Raw genomic sequence first — 16,981 nt, 5'->3', positions numbered from 1 at the left:
AAGTTACCAGAGTGTATTCATCAAAATATTACTCATATTTTCTGTTAACCGTTGTATTCTATTGTATGCAAATAAGGAAATCCATTTACTGTCGACAAACATACTAATAATGAGGTAATTATATGATACTTCCCATCTGCGGAATATACTTTGGAACAGCACATGATCTTTAAGTAGAAAATACAATACTGACATACTCTTTCCTTCCCCCTTAAAATGCCAACTTTTAACTACATAAACCAAGAGCGATATGAAAACTTACTAGGCTCAGAAATATACTGTGTTTCTGAAAGGTTTGCATCTCCTCCTTCAGTTCTCATGATTTTAATTACATGATCCACGACAAAGAGCTTTTGTATCATTTGCCACTCACTGGGCCATATGAGAGCTATACTGTGCAAAAAAACACAACATGCTTTAAGACACAAGGACATACTCCATCTCTAAACCAGAATTATCAAAACCAATATTTAATACAAATAAATTAAGAAGGAAAAGATACATCAACAAGGAACAGTAGTTTTTTCATACAAAAAAATGTTACAACAGCAGTAAAACAAAATGGACTGAAGTTATCAATACATGGATCAACATGGCTAAACCTCGAAAACTGAAGTTGAGTAAAGAACTTAGCTACAGAGGGATAAATTCTATATGATGTAACCTAGAGGCACTGTCCTGGGTACCAGCAGCTTGGAAGGAGAAAGCAGGGCTCCAGGAAGGAGAAGGGAGGAACAAGAGCAAGGCAGCCTCAGGCAGCCTCTTGATTTTTTATGGAGAAGCAGTCTTTTTTTTTTTAAAGGCTAGTGCTCCACCTAGCAGAGACTACCAGAGGAAATAACCCCACAATTCAAACAGATTCTTAAAACAGACTCTTTATGTCAGAAGAGAAACTTCCTAAACACGTTCTATTAATCACTAGAAGAAAAAAAAAATCACATGAAGAGAAGAAACTCACAGTTTAGAATCTTCTTTGGTCATGGAAGCAAATGTAAACATGAGTCCCCCGTGAGGACACAGAAGAGCACTGTTTCCAACTGATGACACAGGACTACACCTTGTAGGTTTTCTACTCAAATGAAACAAGGAGGATCAATATACTTCACTATTGCATGACTAAAGAGAAGATTTTTTTACGATGATTATTTTTAAATTAGAGATATATTTTAATGATAGTAATTAATGTGTTTCTCAGGATTATTCATTTAGATTATTAGAAAATAAAACTTTCAGATATGCTAGTAAAAGTAAGGTACTACGATCAGGATCCATGAATTCTTAAAAATAATAAAATCAACAATAAAAAAGGAAAGAGAAAATTTTTGGTATATACCTAACAAATTTTCGCCATTCTTCTACAAAGAACTGTGACACAATGTAGAGGACATCCGTGTCCTAGAATAGAAAAATCAGATGAAAGTATCCATTAATTCACTGCATTCTTAACCTAAATCCTATAGGGAAAATGTCTCCATATACTGTGGTTTTCCTCTTTCAAGCTTCATAAATAAAATGGAAATACAGCCCTCTACCAAGCAACCAGAACTAAGAGTAAAATCCCCGGGATAAGAAAACTATACAAATGAGAATTAGAGAAGCTCTCAGTTGTTCTGAAACCACTGTTCATCAGGAATTTGGCAAGGGTCTTACAAAGGTGAGATGAATTCTATCCCTTGTGGGAATCATTATACCTCTGGCCAGTTACTGAGACATGGTCTGTATTTGTCCTGGAACAAATTTGGAAGAGAAGTCTTTTGCTCATTTGCAATCATCTTATGCAAGGCTTCATTTTCTTCTCCTTCTCTTTCTAAAATCTGAAAGAGAAGGAAGCAGGAAGCAATCAACCATCTCCTGCTGACAGCACAGGACCTGCCTCCTCCCTAACCCCTACCAAGAGTGCATGTCAATTCTCCTGGGAAGTCAATCCAGGGAGGTGGCATTATAATTTCCACAGATGTCAGGACAGCGTGCAGCACCTTGCACTGTGAACAGCATTCTTTGTAACTTGGAAACTCGGGAGCCTTTGGGAAGTACTGCTGCAGTTTGCTCCAAGCCTCTTTAGAAACAAGCCTTCTTTCATTTTCAGATATGCATAACTCCCCTAAGTCAAAAAGGGCGGGGGGGGGGGGCCGGAGTAGAGAGAAAAGGTTAAAAAAAAAAATCAATATATACCCTCCAAAAATCTATTTTATATTTCTTAAACTTAAGACAAATTTGTAGGGCCTCTTTTCCTTCTGTTCTAAAGTACTGTAATTCTCTCTCTTTCCTTAGTTTCAAAGTCTCTAAATTTTTAGTTTCATCTAATTCTAAAGAAGCCAGCCATTCCTTTGTCCTTAATCTAGGCCTTTCTTCCTACCAGTGAAGGAAGCACTAAAAGGGCTTCCAGGGATCCTGGTGTCCCTGTGCCACCCCAGGGGTTGTTTAACAGTATTTCGTCTGTATTTCATCTCCGCCCACATTCAAATGCCACGATTTCCTGCAGGATGTATTTTTTCCGTTTTACCTTATTACTTTACTAAATGCATCCCGAATTGAAATGCTATTTTCAAAGTTGTGTGAGACTCACGCTTAAATAGTAAAGCAATCTACCGTTCAATCGTAAAACCATATCCAGTCAATTGACTATTACGACTGCAAACACCCTGAACCCCGTGGATCTTTAAAAATCCTAGAAGAGAATAAGCAGAGTGCTAGTCACCACTACGCTTCATTTCCTCTGAAGATCACAGGAACGCCCAGATGGCAGTGACCCTCAATCTCAGCAGCCCCTCCTCGGCTGACTGATACTTCCGGCATTTCAGGCCCTTTCTCCCCACTCAAACCCTCACTGTGCTTGTGGTTCCAGTTTCTATTGCTTCAGCTGTTCCCAATAGATAGTTAGTGAACTGCATATAGTACCTATATGGTTCTTTACCCAGAAAACCATCTTTAAGTTTCCAAAGGAAAATGTGTTTCTACCCCCATTGGCAAGATACTTGCATGTTTACATGAGTAAAAAAGCCAGGGGCTTTCTAAATGCAGTATCCTGATTCTTTGCTTTATGTGTTTTATAACAATAAATAAACCAAGAATCAGAGAAATTAATACACCCAGGGTCACCACAACTGGTGGAGAATGGAGCTAGGATATGAAACCAGACCTCTCTCATCTAAACCCCATAATTTCTAATGCCTCAAAATGCATCTTCTTAACTTCCATCCGTCACCTCTTATTGAGCTTTGACTGATCCTAAGAAATGATTACTTTGCTTTAATGTACTTATTACCAGAGAAAATAGATCACAATGTAAAAATTAACTTTATTTCTGAGTAGGCTGTTAACAAATTTCCTCTGAGGTTATGAAAACTTACTTTAAAATGCTATCCTGGGGCTTCCCTGGTGGCGCAGTGGTTAAGAATCCGCTTGCCAATGCAGGGGACACGGGTTCGAGCCCTGGTCCGGGAAGATCCCACATGCTGCAGAGCAACTAACCCCGTGAACCACAACTACTTGAGCCTGCACTCTAGAGCCCGTGTGCCACAAGCCCTTGCTCCGCAACAAGAGAAGCCACCGCGATGAGAAGCCTGTGCACCTCATCGAAGAGTGGCTCCCACTCGCCGCAACTAGAGAAAGCCTGCGCGCAGCAACGAAGGCCCAATACAGCCAAATATAAATTAATTAATTAATTAATTTAAAAAAAAGAAAAGAAAGAAAGAACTCCAGGGCAATTATACTTTTTAAGTGGTTTCCTTTTTTTTTTTTTTTTTTAAGGGACCGTTCCTCTGTATACATATGTTATAACCCAATCTGGTTCATAAAGGGAGAATATAGGAAACAATAATGCAAATACACAAACACATATTTTAAACAGGATTCCACAGACTCTCTGGATACACTGCCTCTTGTTTTGATGTAAGGTTGCTTTTACTTTATGACTGGCTGTATTGTAAGATGTGCATTACTCAGGTAATTAGAGAAGAACACAAGTTTATTTCTAAAATCAGCAATGTATCTTAATAAGTCACTTCACTGCAGTCAGAAATTAAATACTGCAGTCAATATTAAATACTTCCAAGTCAGTATTAATCAGAAAGTCCTCTACTCTACCCCTAGTCATGTTTCTAAATTTAGTTTCACATCATTTTAATAACTACCATGATTTAATGTATCTGCATAGTTTGACCTCACCACAATAAACTTTTACTTGTGACATATGAATTTTTAGAAATTAGACTTGTATCCTGCAATATATAACATTGCTTCTTAAATCTTAAAAGAAAGCCAATAAACTAAAATCATTTTGTAAGCAAATCTCCCAATACAAGATCAAACTAGTCATGAGAGATTGAATTCACCAAACATAATTCGATAACCTAATCCCCAAAGATTCTTCTGGTAAAAATAGAAATCTAGTTAACAATGAGTTTAGATTCTGGATAAATCCCCTCCCTGACAAAATCTAGTTCAAACTCTAATACTTTGGGGGCACACAATATCCAAAGAACTTGTAAAAAAAATAAATTAAAAAACTGCTCAGCTGCTTAGTAAACAGGTATAATAAACAAGGTAGTTAAGGAAGTTGTTAACCATTAAATGAATATAAAATGAAATGGATAAGAAAGCCCGATGGGTAAGGAATACCTGCAGTAAATGCTAAACTCTATGATAGTAGCCAATCATATAATGGAATATATAATCCATTATTAATTCACACAAAAATCCATGATAAATATACACAGGCTTTAGAATATAAAAATGCAAACATGGACTTCCAGATAAAAATGTTTTTTTCTTTCGTTTTTTTTTTTTGCGGTACGCAGGCCTCTCACTGTCACAGAGCACAGGCTCCGGACGTGCAGGCCCAGCGGCCATGGCTCACAGGCCCAGCCGCCCCGCGGCACGTGCGATCCTCCCGGACTGGGGCACAGACCCGCGTCCCCTGCATCAGCAGGCAGACTCCCACCCACTGCGCCACCAGGGAAGCCTGATAAAAATGTTTTAAAACTGCATTTACTTCCAGTTCCTCCTGAAACACCACTAAACCACAGTAAGGGGACCTTTTTTAAAGATACAAAATCATAATGATGGATAAAAGAAAACAGATGGGACAATAGGAACAAATATTTTAGAAGCTTAAAGGTGGATGGATAAGACAAGAAAAATGAATTCTAAACTGACAAAAGAAGTAACCCAATTTACTACACATTAACCCACTTACGACACAGAACTGGCCCCACAAATCCAGGAATTAGGGGTACCCAGAAGAGAACAGACTAAAAGACTATCTAAGAGGCAGTTAAAATTCTGAGTTGCCCTTCTATACACCCTACAGATACCTGCCCCCGCTATCCACAAAAGACAACACAAGCTTCTCTGATGATATAAAACCTAAGGCCTCTGCACTGGGGGACACAAAGCTGAGATAAGAGGTAGTGCGCTGAGATGCGGATAAGTGAATGTTTCCATACAGAATGCAGAGACTCCCAAGCCCTCCTCTTTACAGCCCTGGAAGTGACAGCCAGCTCTGCATTTTCCAGGCAGGAGAATGAAAGATCCTTATGGAGAAATCTGAGCAGTCCAAGAAGGGATAATCAAAGTGAGAATTCTCCAGTGAAATGGCCCAGCCAGGACACCCAAACAGGGAAGCTGGCAGTCCCCTGCCCTCACACATGTGCATGGCTTCCACAGAACCCCCCGAGCAATAAATGAATTAGGACCTGCACAGGGTGAGGTGTCACGATGCTGTGGACAGAAATCTTAACAAGCTACCAAAAGTGGAAGGGACAAAAACTGCCTAAGAAGGGCTTTGGACAAATGGTACACTGAAAGATGCAGTAAGTCCTTCAAATTTTCAAAGAAAAAGAATTTCAGACAATTATATAACTAGGTGAAACCTATGCATTAAGTGTGGTACCCTTTAGCAAACGAGTCTCACCTCTCTGTGCCTCCGTTTACTTACTCATCAGTACAATCGGTACACTAGTAATACTGACCTTTCAGGTTGTTGTGTAGATTAAATGAGTTAATATCTATACTCTTAGAAAACTACTAGGCACAAGGTAAACATTTGATAAATGTCTATCATCTGTTTGCTATGACGACCATCACAACATCTCAGGAACAACTTTTAATATAAACCTAAAGAGTGGGGTAGGTTTTAAGTGAAGTCCCGTATCCTGCACCTGTGGACATGGTACACTGACAGGTGACGTCCGCAAAAGCAAGAGTTGAGAACTATGCTTTTCAAATGCAAGATAACAAGGTACAGCAACAAAATTCCACTGAGCTGCAGATCAAGCTAGAAGATCTAAAAAAAATAGCTCATCTACAATTTCTGACAAGCTGAGGGGAGCAGCGTAAGTCCTGAAATCACTTTCAGCTCTGCCATGCTTTCTAGTCAAAACTGTAAAACTAAAATGACAAGATGAGAGAGGTGGGCTGAGACCAAATGTCAGTGAACGAAGGAGGAAGACAGTCTGAGTTCTGGCATTGTTTCACTCTGCTAAGCAGCACCAAGCATGAAAACTTAGTATTTTACTACAGATTCCTCAACTCTCAAAATGGAGGCACTTATGCTATGTGCACATCTGTGCTACAAATGTTTAAAAAAAAAAATCCACATCCCAGGATGACCCTTCACCCCCACTTCCTAGTTCTGTAGCCAGTAAATGAGAATGCCACTCAGCTAGTGAAGTGCAGTGAGATTGTGTCCAGAAAGATAGGCACACAAATACAACTCAAGTGACAACTACTATCACTAGCACTACCAGGACTCTTCATAAAAAACCACTAGTGTGGGGACTTCCTTGGCGCTCCAGTGGTTGAGTCTGTACTTCCACTGCAAGGGGCGCAGGTTTGATCCCTGGTTGAGGAACTAAGATTCCCCATGCCGCGCCGCACTGGAGTGAATGAGGGAAAGGGTGAGGCATCATGTATGGGTTCATAATGAGGCAATGAAGTAAGAACTAAAATAAGGAATTTATTGGGACCAACAAGAAGTCTGAGTATTAGGCTCAGGCATAAAACTGAATGAAATAATGCCATTTGCAGGAACATGAATAGACCTAGAGATTATCATATTAAGTGAAGTCAGAGAGACAAATACCATGATATCACTCATATATGGAATCTAAAAACGAATTATACAAATGAACTTATTTACAAAACAGAAATAGACTCACCAACAGAAAACAAACTTATAGTTACCAAAGGGGATGGTGGAGGGGGAATAAATTAGGAGTTTGGGATTAGCAGATATACACTACTATATATATAAAACAGACGAACAACAAGGACCTACTGTATAGCACAGGGAACTACACTCAATATCTTATAATAAACTGTAACGGAAAAGAATCTGAAAAAGAATACATATATGTATAACTGAATCAATTTGCTGTACACATGAAACTACTACAACATAGTAATTAACTATACTTCAATTAAAAAAAAGAATTCTGAGTATTAGCAATACATTAGCACACAACAAGAAATGCAAATGTGTTAACAGATTCATCACTGACATCCCAGCTTCTCTGGGTCCAATTTTTCTCAAGGTGGAGTTAGGAAAAAAAAAAAGTATGAGTGGGGAACTTATACAGTAGAAGACTTTGAGAAGTAGACACCATTTTGGCTTTCAGAGGGCTGACAGAATGGCAAACCATGTGTCATATATAAGGAGTCCCTCTCAAAAAAAAAAGTTATTTCAAATGAGCACTCACTAAAACCAAATAAACACATAAACAAATATTCAGGATTAATAAGGATTAGGAAATTATTATTAAGAATATATAGTACACAGTAGCTAAGAAACTAAACCAGAAATTGCCCTAAGAAGAATATACAAATGCTGTTTTCGAAGTGTTCAAATCTGGACAAAGACACAGACACATAAATGGGAAATAACTGAAATTCTTCTCCTTCAAGCTCCGAAAACCCTTCAATGTGACAAGTGACAATAAGTTTCTTCACTAAAATATGGGGAGGGCTCCCCTGGTGGCGCAGTGGTTGAGAGTCCGCCTGCCGTTGCAGGGGACACGGGTTCGTGCCCCAGTCCGGGAGGATCCCACAAGCCACAGAGCGGCTGGGCCCGTGAGCCATGGCCGCTGAGCCTGTGCTCCGCAGCGGGAGAGGCCACAACAGTGAGAGGCCCGCGTATCGCAAAAAAAAATAATAATAAAAAAATAAAATAAAATAAAATAAAATAAAATATGGGGAAATTCTATTATTTTTAATTTGTTTTGCGAGGAGAGAGGGAAATGTGTGAGAGGCATTGGCTTGAAAGTAGGCAGTAGAAGCTAACAGTTGAAAAGGGCAAGAGAATAGGAACATTAGGATAATGAACAGTTTAGAAAACCAGTTGCTCTACCATGGCTGCCATATTAGGGCCTGAGCTCTTGAGTGTAAAATAATTTAACAAAATATATATGATATGCTAAAGTAAGGCTAACAACAGAAGTTTTACATTATCTAGCTTACCGTGTGGGCACAGAATGTCTTCATTAAAATTTAATTCTTCCTCCTCCTCTTTTCTTTCTTCCTTTGATTCATCTAATCAAAAGAAATACAGATAATAACTCTTCTACTGTTGTATTTAAATTTCAAAGTAGCAAAGATACTACTCTACACAATTTCAAACACAGAAAACTTTAAAACATTTTAAAAATTAGACCCAAGTGATTCGGCACAGTCCTGCTAAGAAGTGTTTCATTTCTTTCCCTTAAAGGAAAGAAAAATTTCTGAACGGCAGTTTTGCTTTTTAAAGATTGGGGTTATGCAAGAAAATATGCATTTTTTCAAACTGAAAAACAGTTTACATATCCTTCCATCAATTCTAGTAAAGGTATTCAGATTACTGTGTCACAAACCAGGATAATCATCTACATGTCATGTCACTTTCATCCATCAACTCTTTAGGGAAGAACAGAAAACTTTAGAAGGCTAATGAAATAAGGATTTAACATTTCATGTCAAACATATATAATTTAAAAAAAATTTTTTAAATATATATATAATTAAAACTTTCCTTTTCCTATTAACAGTTCTGTTTCAACATCTGCTTCTCCTACTTGTCTACACTGTGACACTTGCCAGTGTGTACTTGTGTATACCAGTGAACAGGATCAAATAAAAGAAGTCCTAAGTAGCGGGATATTAGAATTCTTATTCATGGATTTTCCAGGTTAAGCACATAACAGACTTTTAATACACTTAATATACATAAAGAATATTTACTAATCATTAAAAAGCTTAAGCAAAGAAATGGGCAAAGGAAAGACATGACCAGATAACTCTGTCTCCTGCCTGTTTGTGTCTCTCTCCCTCTGTCACATAATGTGAAAAATAGGCAAAGAAGTAGGTACAAGGACACATTTCCGGCATCTGTGTTTACATACTAATTGTAAAAAACTGAAATAGGTTAAATAAATATATATTCATACAATGAAATGTAGCTGCTAAATTTTTAAAAACTGTTTTGGTAAAGGATGATGCACAACTGTGCCAGTAACAAGCACCATTATAAAAAGCCACTATTTACAGTGATTATACCTGGTGCAAAGGCTTTTTTTACTTTGTTACTTCTACTCTGCTTCAAGCTTTTAAAATCTTTGAATGGAGGAAGGGGGAGAAGAGGAGCATTTTACTCTGAAAGCGACATGAAAAATATTTTTAAGCTAGGATATCAAGGCATTTTCTATTATGGCATCCAACTTTCCTTAAAATGAAGGGTCACTGGAATCTAGAACATGACACAAATCAACCTATCTATGAAACAGAAAGAATCGGTGACATAGAGAACAGACTGGTGGTTGGGGTGGTGGTGGCAGCATGCACTGGGACTTTGGGGTGAGCAGATGCAAACTGGTATATACAGAACGGATAAACAAGGTCCTGCTGCAGAGCACAGGGAACTATAGTCAATATCCTGGGATAAACCATAATGGAAGAGAATATATATATGTATAACTTAGTCACCTTGCTGTAATTAACACAACATTGTAAGTCAACTATACTTCAGTTTTAAAAAAAAAAGGGCCACTGATATGTAAAGAGGCTTAAAAGAGCACAAAATATTTAACATACTGGGTCACGTCACACTAAAAGTATGTTTTTAATCTTTCCTTTTAGTGAGGTGGTTGATGTACAATATTAAATAAGTTTCAGGTACACAACAGTGATTCACAATTTGTGAAGGTTATATTCCATATATAGCTATTATAATATATTGGCTATATTTAAAATATCTTTTTTAAATGATAGAAGAAAATTGAAACAAATGTTAAGTTCATGAAGTACACAGCACAACAAAATACTTTAGCCAAAAGAAAAAAATCACTCATCAAATTTGAAAATGTTTAAAAAAAAAACTCAGTTTAAAATTATTAGTGGCTCTAGAGTTTTTACATTCTCAAAAATAAAGCAGTGATATGGGAAGATCCACACCAAATAAAATGATACAAATGTTCAAATGCAGAAAATACAGAATATTTCAGTAAAAAGGTTAAGAATATTAAAATAATAAAATATATGTATATAAGTACTAATATTTGGAGATAATATTAAGTGAAATAATTGCTTATGGATCATTAATTGTATATGAATTAGTAAACTGATCAAACTACTGATTTCTATTTTAAATCTAAAAGGTTTTAATGTTTTAATTTCCCATAATCTTATAAAATACTGATTACAAAATTGGAATTGAGTGGTTGACTTACATTAATATAATTTCCTATTTAAAAGCATTGCTTCATAAAACTCAGAAGAATTTATAAGTAAAAAGCTATTCAAAACCTGCTTCTTCTCCTGGATGAAAAATGCACAAGTTCAAGCACATTTAACTTGACGAAGTCAGCCTGTTGGTGTGGCTAATTTATAACCAAAATGTACTGAGCTAACAACATACTATGCAATTTGCAGCATATTAAAAGTATTAAAAGTAATTTTGCTTGGGATTAACTAGAGAGACCCTAAGCCCAAAGCAGGTCATAAGGAATGCCTTATGCCATAAGGAATGCCTCTCTTGAGCTGTTGAGCCCTTGCTCACTTTCAATAGCTTGTAAGTCGTTTTATGTGTTCTGAGACATTTTTGAGAGCTTTAGACTTCAAAAAATTGTCTTAGAAATTACGTGGATGGGAATCAAAACTATTTTACTACAAACAAATGCTTACAATTTTGTGGTATGATTCACAACCATCTACATACAGGTTTTAAATACTACCTTTATTCAAGGTGTTGCCATTCATTTTCCCACTGCTTTGGTCTGCATCGCCATCTTGCTCATCCAACTGTTCAAGAGCTAGCTGACGCCAACTGCGTAAGGAGGATTTCCCTACCCAAAATCCATCATTGCTGTGGAAGAGAGAGAGAATGTAAAATCATGCAAGTGACATTTCCTAATGTCCTCCCTTCTTTCCTTGTAAAGGCCACAACTAAACTGAATTAAAATGTTCAGTATTTGCTGCTGTGCACACAATTTTTTTTAACCTATTTCCTCATTTTGGCCATTTTTACTCTTCATATTAAATTGCACGTATAGAAAATACTTTGCTTCCATCCTAAATCTTACCCTGCTACTCCTAACCCTCATTTAAATTTATGCCAATCACACCAAACAACTGGCCGCTTTCCTTCACTTGATTACTACTCAAAACTGCATATAGCTGACCCTTCAAATGCATATAGGCACTCACATATATATACACAAACACATTTAGGCCACTCAGGAGGCTGTTTATGGAATGACCCAAAACAGTGAACTAGATTGATATTTCTTTGGGAAATATACAACTTAAATTAAACCCAAACATCATAAATGCCACCTGAGTCCAGAGGTGCTCTACAGAGTGCGGCTCAACAAACTCCAAGAAGCCTGTATGTTCCTGACAAGGATGCACCACTGGGTACCCCTGGTTAACAAACTTACTTCAGCCTCTCTAAAGGGGACACCCCAGGCCTGCTAGAATGGTTTTCCAACATAAGTATTCCACAATTCCATGTCAGAACACAGGCGAGCACCTTGCCTTAGCTTGTTTAGGCCTCAGATGCACATCTCTGCTTCAACCTTTCTAATGGATGGAATATAGCCACAGGAGCTGTGCCTCAGCCCTCTTTATCTTCGCCACAGCAGCAGTCACCACAAAATTTACTCTGCTGTGGCCAACCACTCATCACCCTTCTTTCTTCCAAAGATCCCAAGTCCCTATTACCCACAAATAATAAGCTACTTGGTTTTTTAGCTTATCAAACAATATACACTGTGAACATACCCCTTTACTGTTGCTTTGAGCAGATTATTTACAGTTTTATAATCTTCATTTAGTTGGTTCTTCAGACGCAACACACGACAACGTTCTACTACACATTCCTTACACAGGGCTTTCACTGAGACAGAGAAAACGAAAGGGAAGAGTGTATTCACATACAAATTTCCTGTTAAGAAAATGTTTTCAGCACTTCATAAAACAATGAAGAATTTTAACCCAAAGTCACAAATTTTCACAATATAGCAAGTTGGTATATGTCCTAAATTATTTTGGTGACATAAATATCAAGACAGCAATAGTGTTATCCTGCATAAAGAAAGAACTATAGGACATAAAATGTTATAATATGCTATAACTATCTATGCCAGAAAGTACATTTTACAAGATTTAGATGCAAATTTTGCAAGACCACCATCAAATGATGGAGGGTGTAAAGGAGGGGAGGGTAATCAATATATCTGACAACTATAAATGTAATGTTAATTGTTTAAGACCTTCCTGTGGGTATCAACCAAACCAATACTCTGAAGAGTACTGTACAAAATAACAAAACACTAGATGGCTTTCTCTAATGTATCCTATTTTGTCTGTCTTGTGAGAAAAAACACACAACAAAACTGAATAAGCAATTTCTTTTCTAACATTATAAATATACTGTGTATGACGCTGCTTAATTTATACTTGACTTAGCAAATCTTTTTTTTTTTTTTTTGCGGTACGCGGGCCTCTCACTGCTGTGGCCTCTCCCGTTGCGGAGCACAGGCTCCAGACGCGCAGGCTCAGCGGCCATGGCTCACGGGCCCAGCCGCTCCGCAGCATGTGGGATCCTCCAGGACCAGAGCACAAACCCGTGTCCCCTGCATTGGCAGGCGGACTCTCAACCACTGTGCCACCAGGGAAGCCCTAGCAAATCATTTTTGCAAACTGCAAGGAATATGAGGTCTAAGCACAGTTTGGGTCAAATGATCATAAAGATCATATAATGCAGACTTATTGCATTACTCTTTTTTAAGCAGATAAGACATCTCGAATTACCAGTTAGTCTTGGTCCTCCTCCATATCTACTATAGAAAATGTCTGCCGCATATTCAGATATTCTCTTCATAATCGATATTTTATCAGGATGAAGCTTATCGTGGGAACACAGGCAAGCGTGATTATCAATAGGCTTGGTGGGTGTCGATTCATCCAACCACTTCTGCAGCCACTCAAGAGAGACAAATTCATAGGGCTCTGAGGAAGAAAGCAAGGGAAAGAGCCTATGTATTTTTACAGCTTTTTGACTAAGCGATACATTCATTTTCCTCAAGACAATGCAAACTCTTTCCAAAGTTAGCAGAATCAGAAGAATCATTGTTCAGGGAAGACGTTTCATGAGTACAGCACAAAGCTCCGTTTAACTAGCACTCATCTGAATTCAAGGAGCTGTGCACGGGAGGGACGAGTCTGCATGGTGCCCTGTAAGATCGGCTGGTATTATTAACCACATTCTACAAAAGAGGTTTCCACAGAGAGAAGTGTCTTGCTTGATAGCACAGCAGAGCTCTGATCAGGACACTTGGTGATTACAAGCCACACTCCAGGCCAGCTCGCAAATCACATAACCTCACCCCCATAACGATTTTCATAAACACTTGTCATCGATGTGTGATAATACAACTGAAAGTTAAAATGAGGAGTCTGACTAGGTTCTAAGTTAAAAATTAACCTCATCAGCTATAACCGCACTTTCACAAGGCCGTTTAAACCACTGAATTTTTCTTCACCCAAGATGATACTGATGTTGATTAAAAGGTAGTTGATTTCCCCATCCAAATCCATATCACAATCAATTCATTACATTATTATGTATTTCAGGAAATTAAGCTATTTTAAGCAACTTCTAGGATGAAGTGCACTGGAATCGAATATTATCAATTCTGAAGTTGCAAAAATTAAAAGATACAACCAAACACCTCAGAATGTGTTTTAATTTGGGAAAACAGAGCCCCAGAGTTCCGTAAAAGCCAAAATTAAAGATAAAGGGCCAGCTTTGATTACTTACAAAGATCTCCAGTGAGTCCCAGCATAAAACATAGAAGAAAACATACAGAGGTTGAATTTATATATTTGTATTATGATACTACTTCTGATGAGATCTGAGGGATAGACAATTCAACTCAAAGCCCATTTTGACCAATTTTATACTTCCCTGAGATTTACAAGTCTAAAAACTAACTTCCATTTTAAGTTTAGCATAAAACATTTCAATTTTTACAAAAACAAAATCCAGAACTGTTGGATCCCTTATTTGTGCTAAAACTGTACATCATAAACTGAGAGACTCCTAACTGATTGGTCAGCTCTGATGCAGCTGCAGAGGAAGAGCTCGTGACTACAAGTTGAGACCAAGTTCTGCCACCAAGAAACTGAACTTGAGCAAGTCACTTGAACTCTCTATGCTTCAGATCTTTTATTTGTAAAATGAAGGTAATAATACCTGCCTTCTACCTACCTCACAGGGATGCTGTTGAATGTAAAAGATAGGATATGTGAAGCATTTTGAGCTTTTATGGAAGAAAAGAGATATAGAAAAGTTAATCATATATTCACACAATATATAAATGTGGAGTAAGATTCAGCATAGGTTAACATGGTTGTGGCATTTTACAATGTATAATGGTATGGAATGATCCCTATCCCAGAGAGCAAAATACAAGTCTTAGCATATCTAATCTTTTCCCAAGGAAGAGTCCCATAGGTTAAAACTTTTAGTAATCTTAAGGCTATTGATGTAAGATATGAAGATTAGAAAAATCTTGAAAGAGCTGTAGCAATTTCTACCAAGGGCTTCCCTAACAATCGGGGTCTAGCACAAGTCTCAATAATTAAAGTAGATTCTGCTTGTGGAAGGTTTTTACACTACAGATGTTTCTGCACTAGAGAGAGATGCCTGGCAGGTTCTCACAGATGTTCTCCATTATTGTGATGCCAAAGGCATGGAGAATCAACTAACAGGAGTAAGAACTCTATTAAGTTGGGATAACAAACTGTATAAAAATCTCAGCATCTGACGAAGCGGGAAAGCAAGTGTTAAAATATTTACCAAAGGGAAACGTATACTATGGTTCAAACTTATTTATATATAGTTTTAAATGCCTGGATTTTGAATAGGAATTTGTTTTGGAAAGTTATAAAGTCTAGAAAGATCATGGCATCAAAAATATTTGAAACAACTTACCTAAAGATAATTTAGGATTATTTAGAGATAATTTATTTCAACTTAAATAAAAAGGGCCAAAAGGGTTCAGGTTCCCAGTGAGGTTTATATTTTAGGATAAATGACCCTTCTTTTAGTATGTTCACAAAGATAAGATTTAGAAAAAACATAAGACTTTGATTGGCAGCACAAAACCATGGTCAGTAGCTTTGAGATCTGACAATATTTTAGGAAAACATGGACTTACTATCATATAAGGTTACTATAAACGGGAAAAAATTATAAACCTCATAATTGGTAAGAGTATTGATAACATATATACATATTTGAAGAACACAAGCACTGGTTCTTATAGACGGAATGAAAACAGGCAAGAGGGCACACAGTGTAAACTTGACACATAACATCTTTGGACCATACAATTTTAAAGAGTGATTCTCTTTAGTTTATAGACCCAGTAAGTTGCTTTCTTTTGTCCAGTGAATACAGGAAACCATGAATAAGGTTCAGAAAACAAATTTCTAGGTACCAACTCCTTTGAATAAATTTAGAGATCTGAATTACATGTTCATTTCCAAATTGTTTCCAATAAAACTGAGGTCGGTCTACTTATTTAGGATAATCCCAACCCCTGAAGCAGAGTTAACAGGTTACAAAGAAAGGTCAGAATCAAATTAAGGTATAGTTTAGACAGAACTTTTGAGAGATATTCTTACAGATGTAGCAATTTATATTCATCTTTTGCTTAAAGTAATACCAGTAATGGAAAACTGAGATATCAAAAAGACAAAACCACAAGTACAATTATGCTTGAGTATTTATTTTCTAAAATTAGTAAAACTGCCTCTTTTTAAAGTAGGAGTTGGGTATGGGGAATTGCCTATGAAATGACAGAAAACATTATTACAAATGGCATACCAGCCTTAAGGAGTTGAGGTTTCCTTTTTGAGGCATTAGATAAACTTGAATAAACATACACAGTAAAGGAATGAGCTGGACTGTGTGGGACAATTCTTAAGAAATTAGGGGTCAGCAGAAAGCTTTCCTATTCTTAGAATATTTGATACTAAATTTCAAAATAATCTAACAGTATCATAAAAATAGTACTCATATAAAAGAATGCCTGTTAATACTATTAGGGCACAAAGTACACAAGGAAATAGACTAGGCAAGTTGCTTCCATAGTAGCCCAATCAGATTTTTCTTTCAAAACAAGTTAATGCCTCACAAATTAGAAATATCTACAAGAGTTACATATGCAGAGTGCTGACCTACACCTCATAATTTATTAAGAGCTTCCCTTTTTTTTTTTTTTGCGGTATGCGGGCATTTCACTGCTGTGGCCTCTCCAGTTGCGGAGCACAGGCTCCGGACGCGCAGGCTCAGCGGCCATGGCTCACGGGCCCAGCCGCTCCGCGGCATGTGGGATCTTCCCGGACCGGGGCACGAACCCGTGTCCCCTGCATCGGCAGGCGTACTCTCAACCACTGCGCAACCAGGGAAGCGCCCCATTTTTAAAAGTACACGATAATGAAA

At 37.5% G+C, this 16,981-nt stretch overlaps 1 protein-coding gene across 10 annotated transcripts in view; it reads right to left on the bottom strand.

Moving 5' to 3' along the window:
* USP48 (ubiquitin specific peptidase 48) overlaps positions 1–16,981 on the bottom strand; it is a 69,846-nt gene that overhangs the window by 18,079 nt on the left and 34,786 nt on the right. For 9 of the 10 annotated variants that reach the window (XM_049709406.1, XM_033433200.2, XM_033433199.2 and 6 more), the window contains 9 exons: positions 13,282–13,479; positions 12,250–12,364; positions 11,202–11,332; positions 8,458–8,529; positions 1,977–2,101; positions 1,692–1,814; positions 1,334–1,395; positions 959–1,069; positions 263–393 (listed from right to left, as the gene is read on the bottom strand). In XM_049709406.1, coding sequence (XP_049565363.1) covers positions 263–393; positions 959–1,069; positions 1,334–1,395; positions 1,692–1,814; positions 1,977–2,101; positions 8,458–8,529; positions 11,202–11,332; positions 12,250–12,364; positions 13,282–13,479 — 1,068 coding nt within the window. Of the gene's footprint in view, positions 1–262; positions 394–958; positions 1,070–1,333; positions 1,396–1,691; positions 1,815–1,976; positions 2,102–8,457; positions 8,530–11,201; positions 11,333–12,249; positions 12,365–13,281; positions 13,480–16,981 lie in introns of those variants that run through there. The other variant, XM_033433205.2, reaches the window with a different exon arrangement.

This window comes from Orcinus orca, chromosome 1 (genome assembly GCF_937001465.1).
Source record: "Orcinus orca chromosome 1, mOrcOrc1.1, whole genome shotgun sequence".
NCBI lineage: Eukaryota > Metazoa > Chordata > Mammalia > Artiodactyla > Delphinidae > Orcinus > Orcinus orca.
This window is presented reverse-complemented; position numbering and strand designations above follow the sequence as displayed.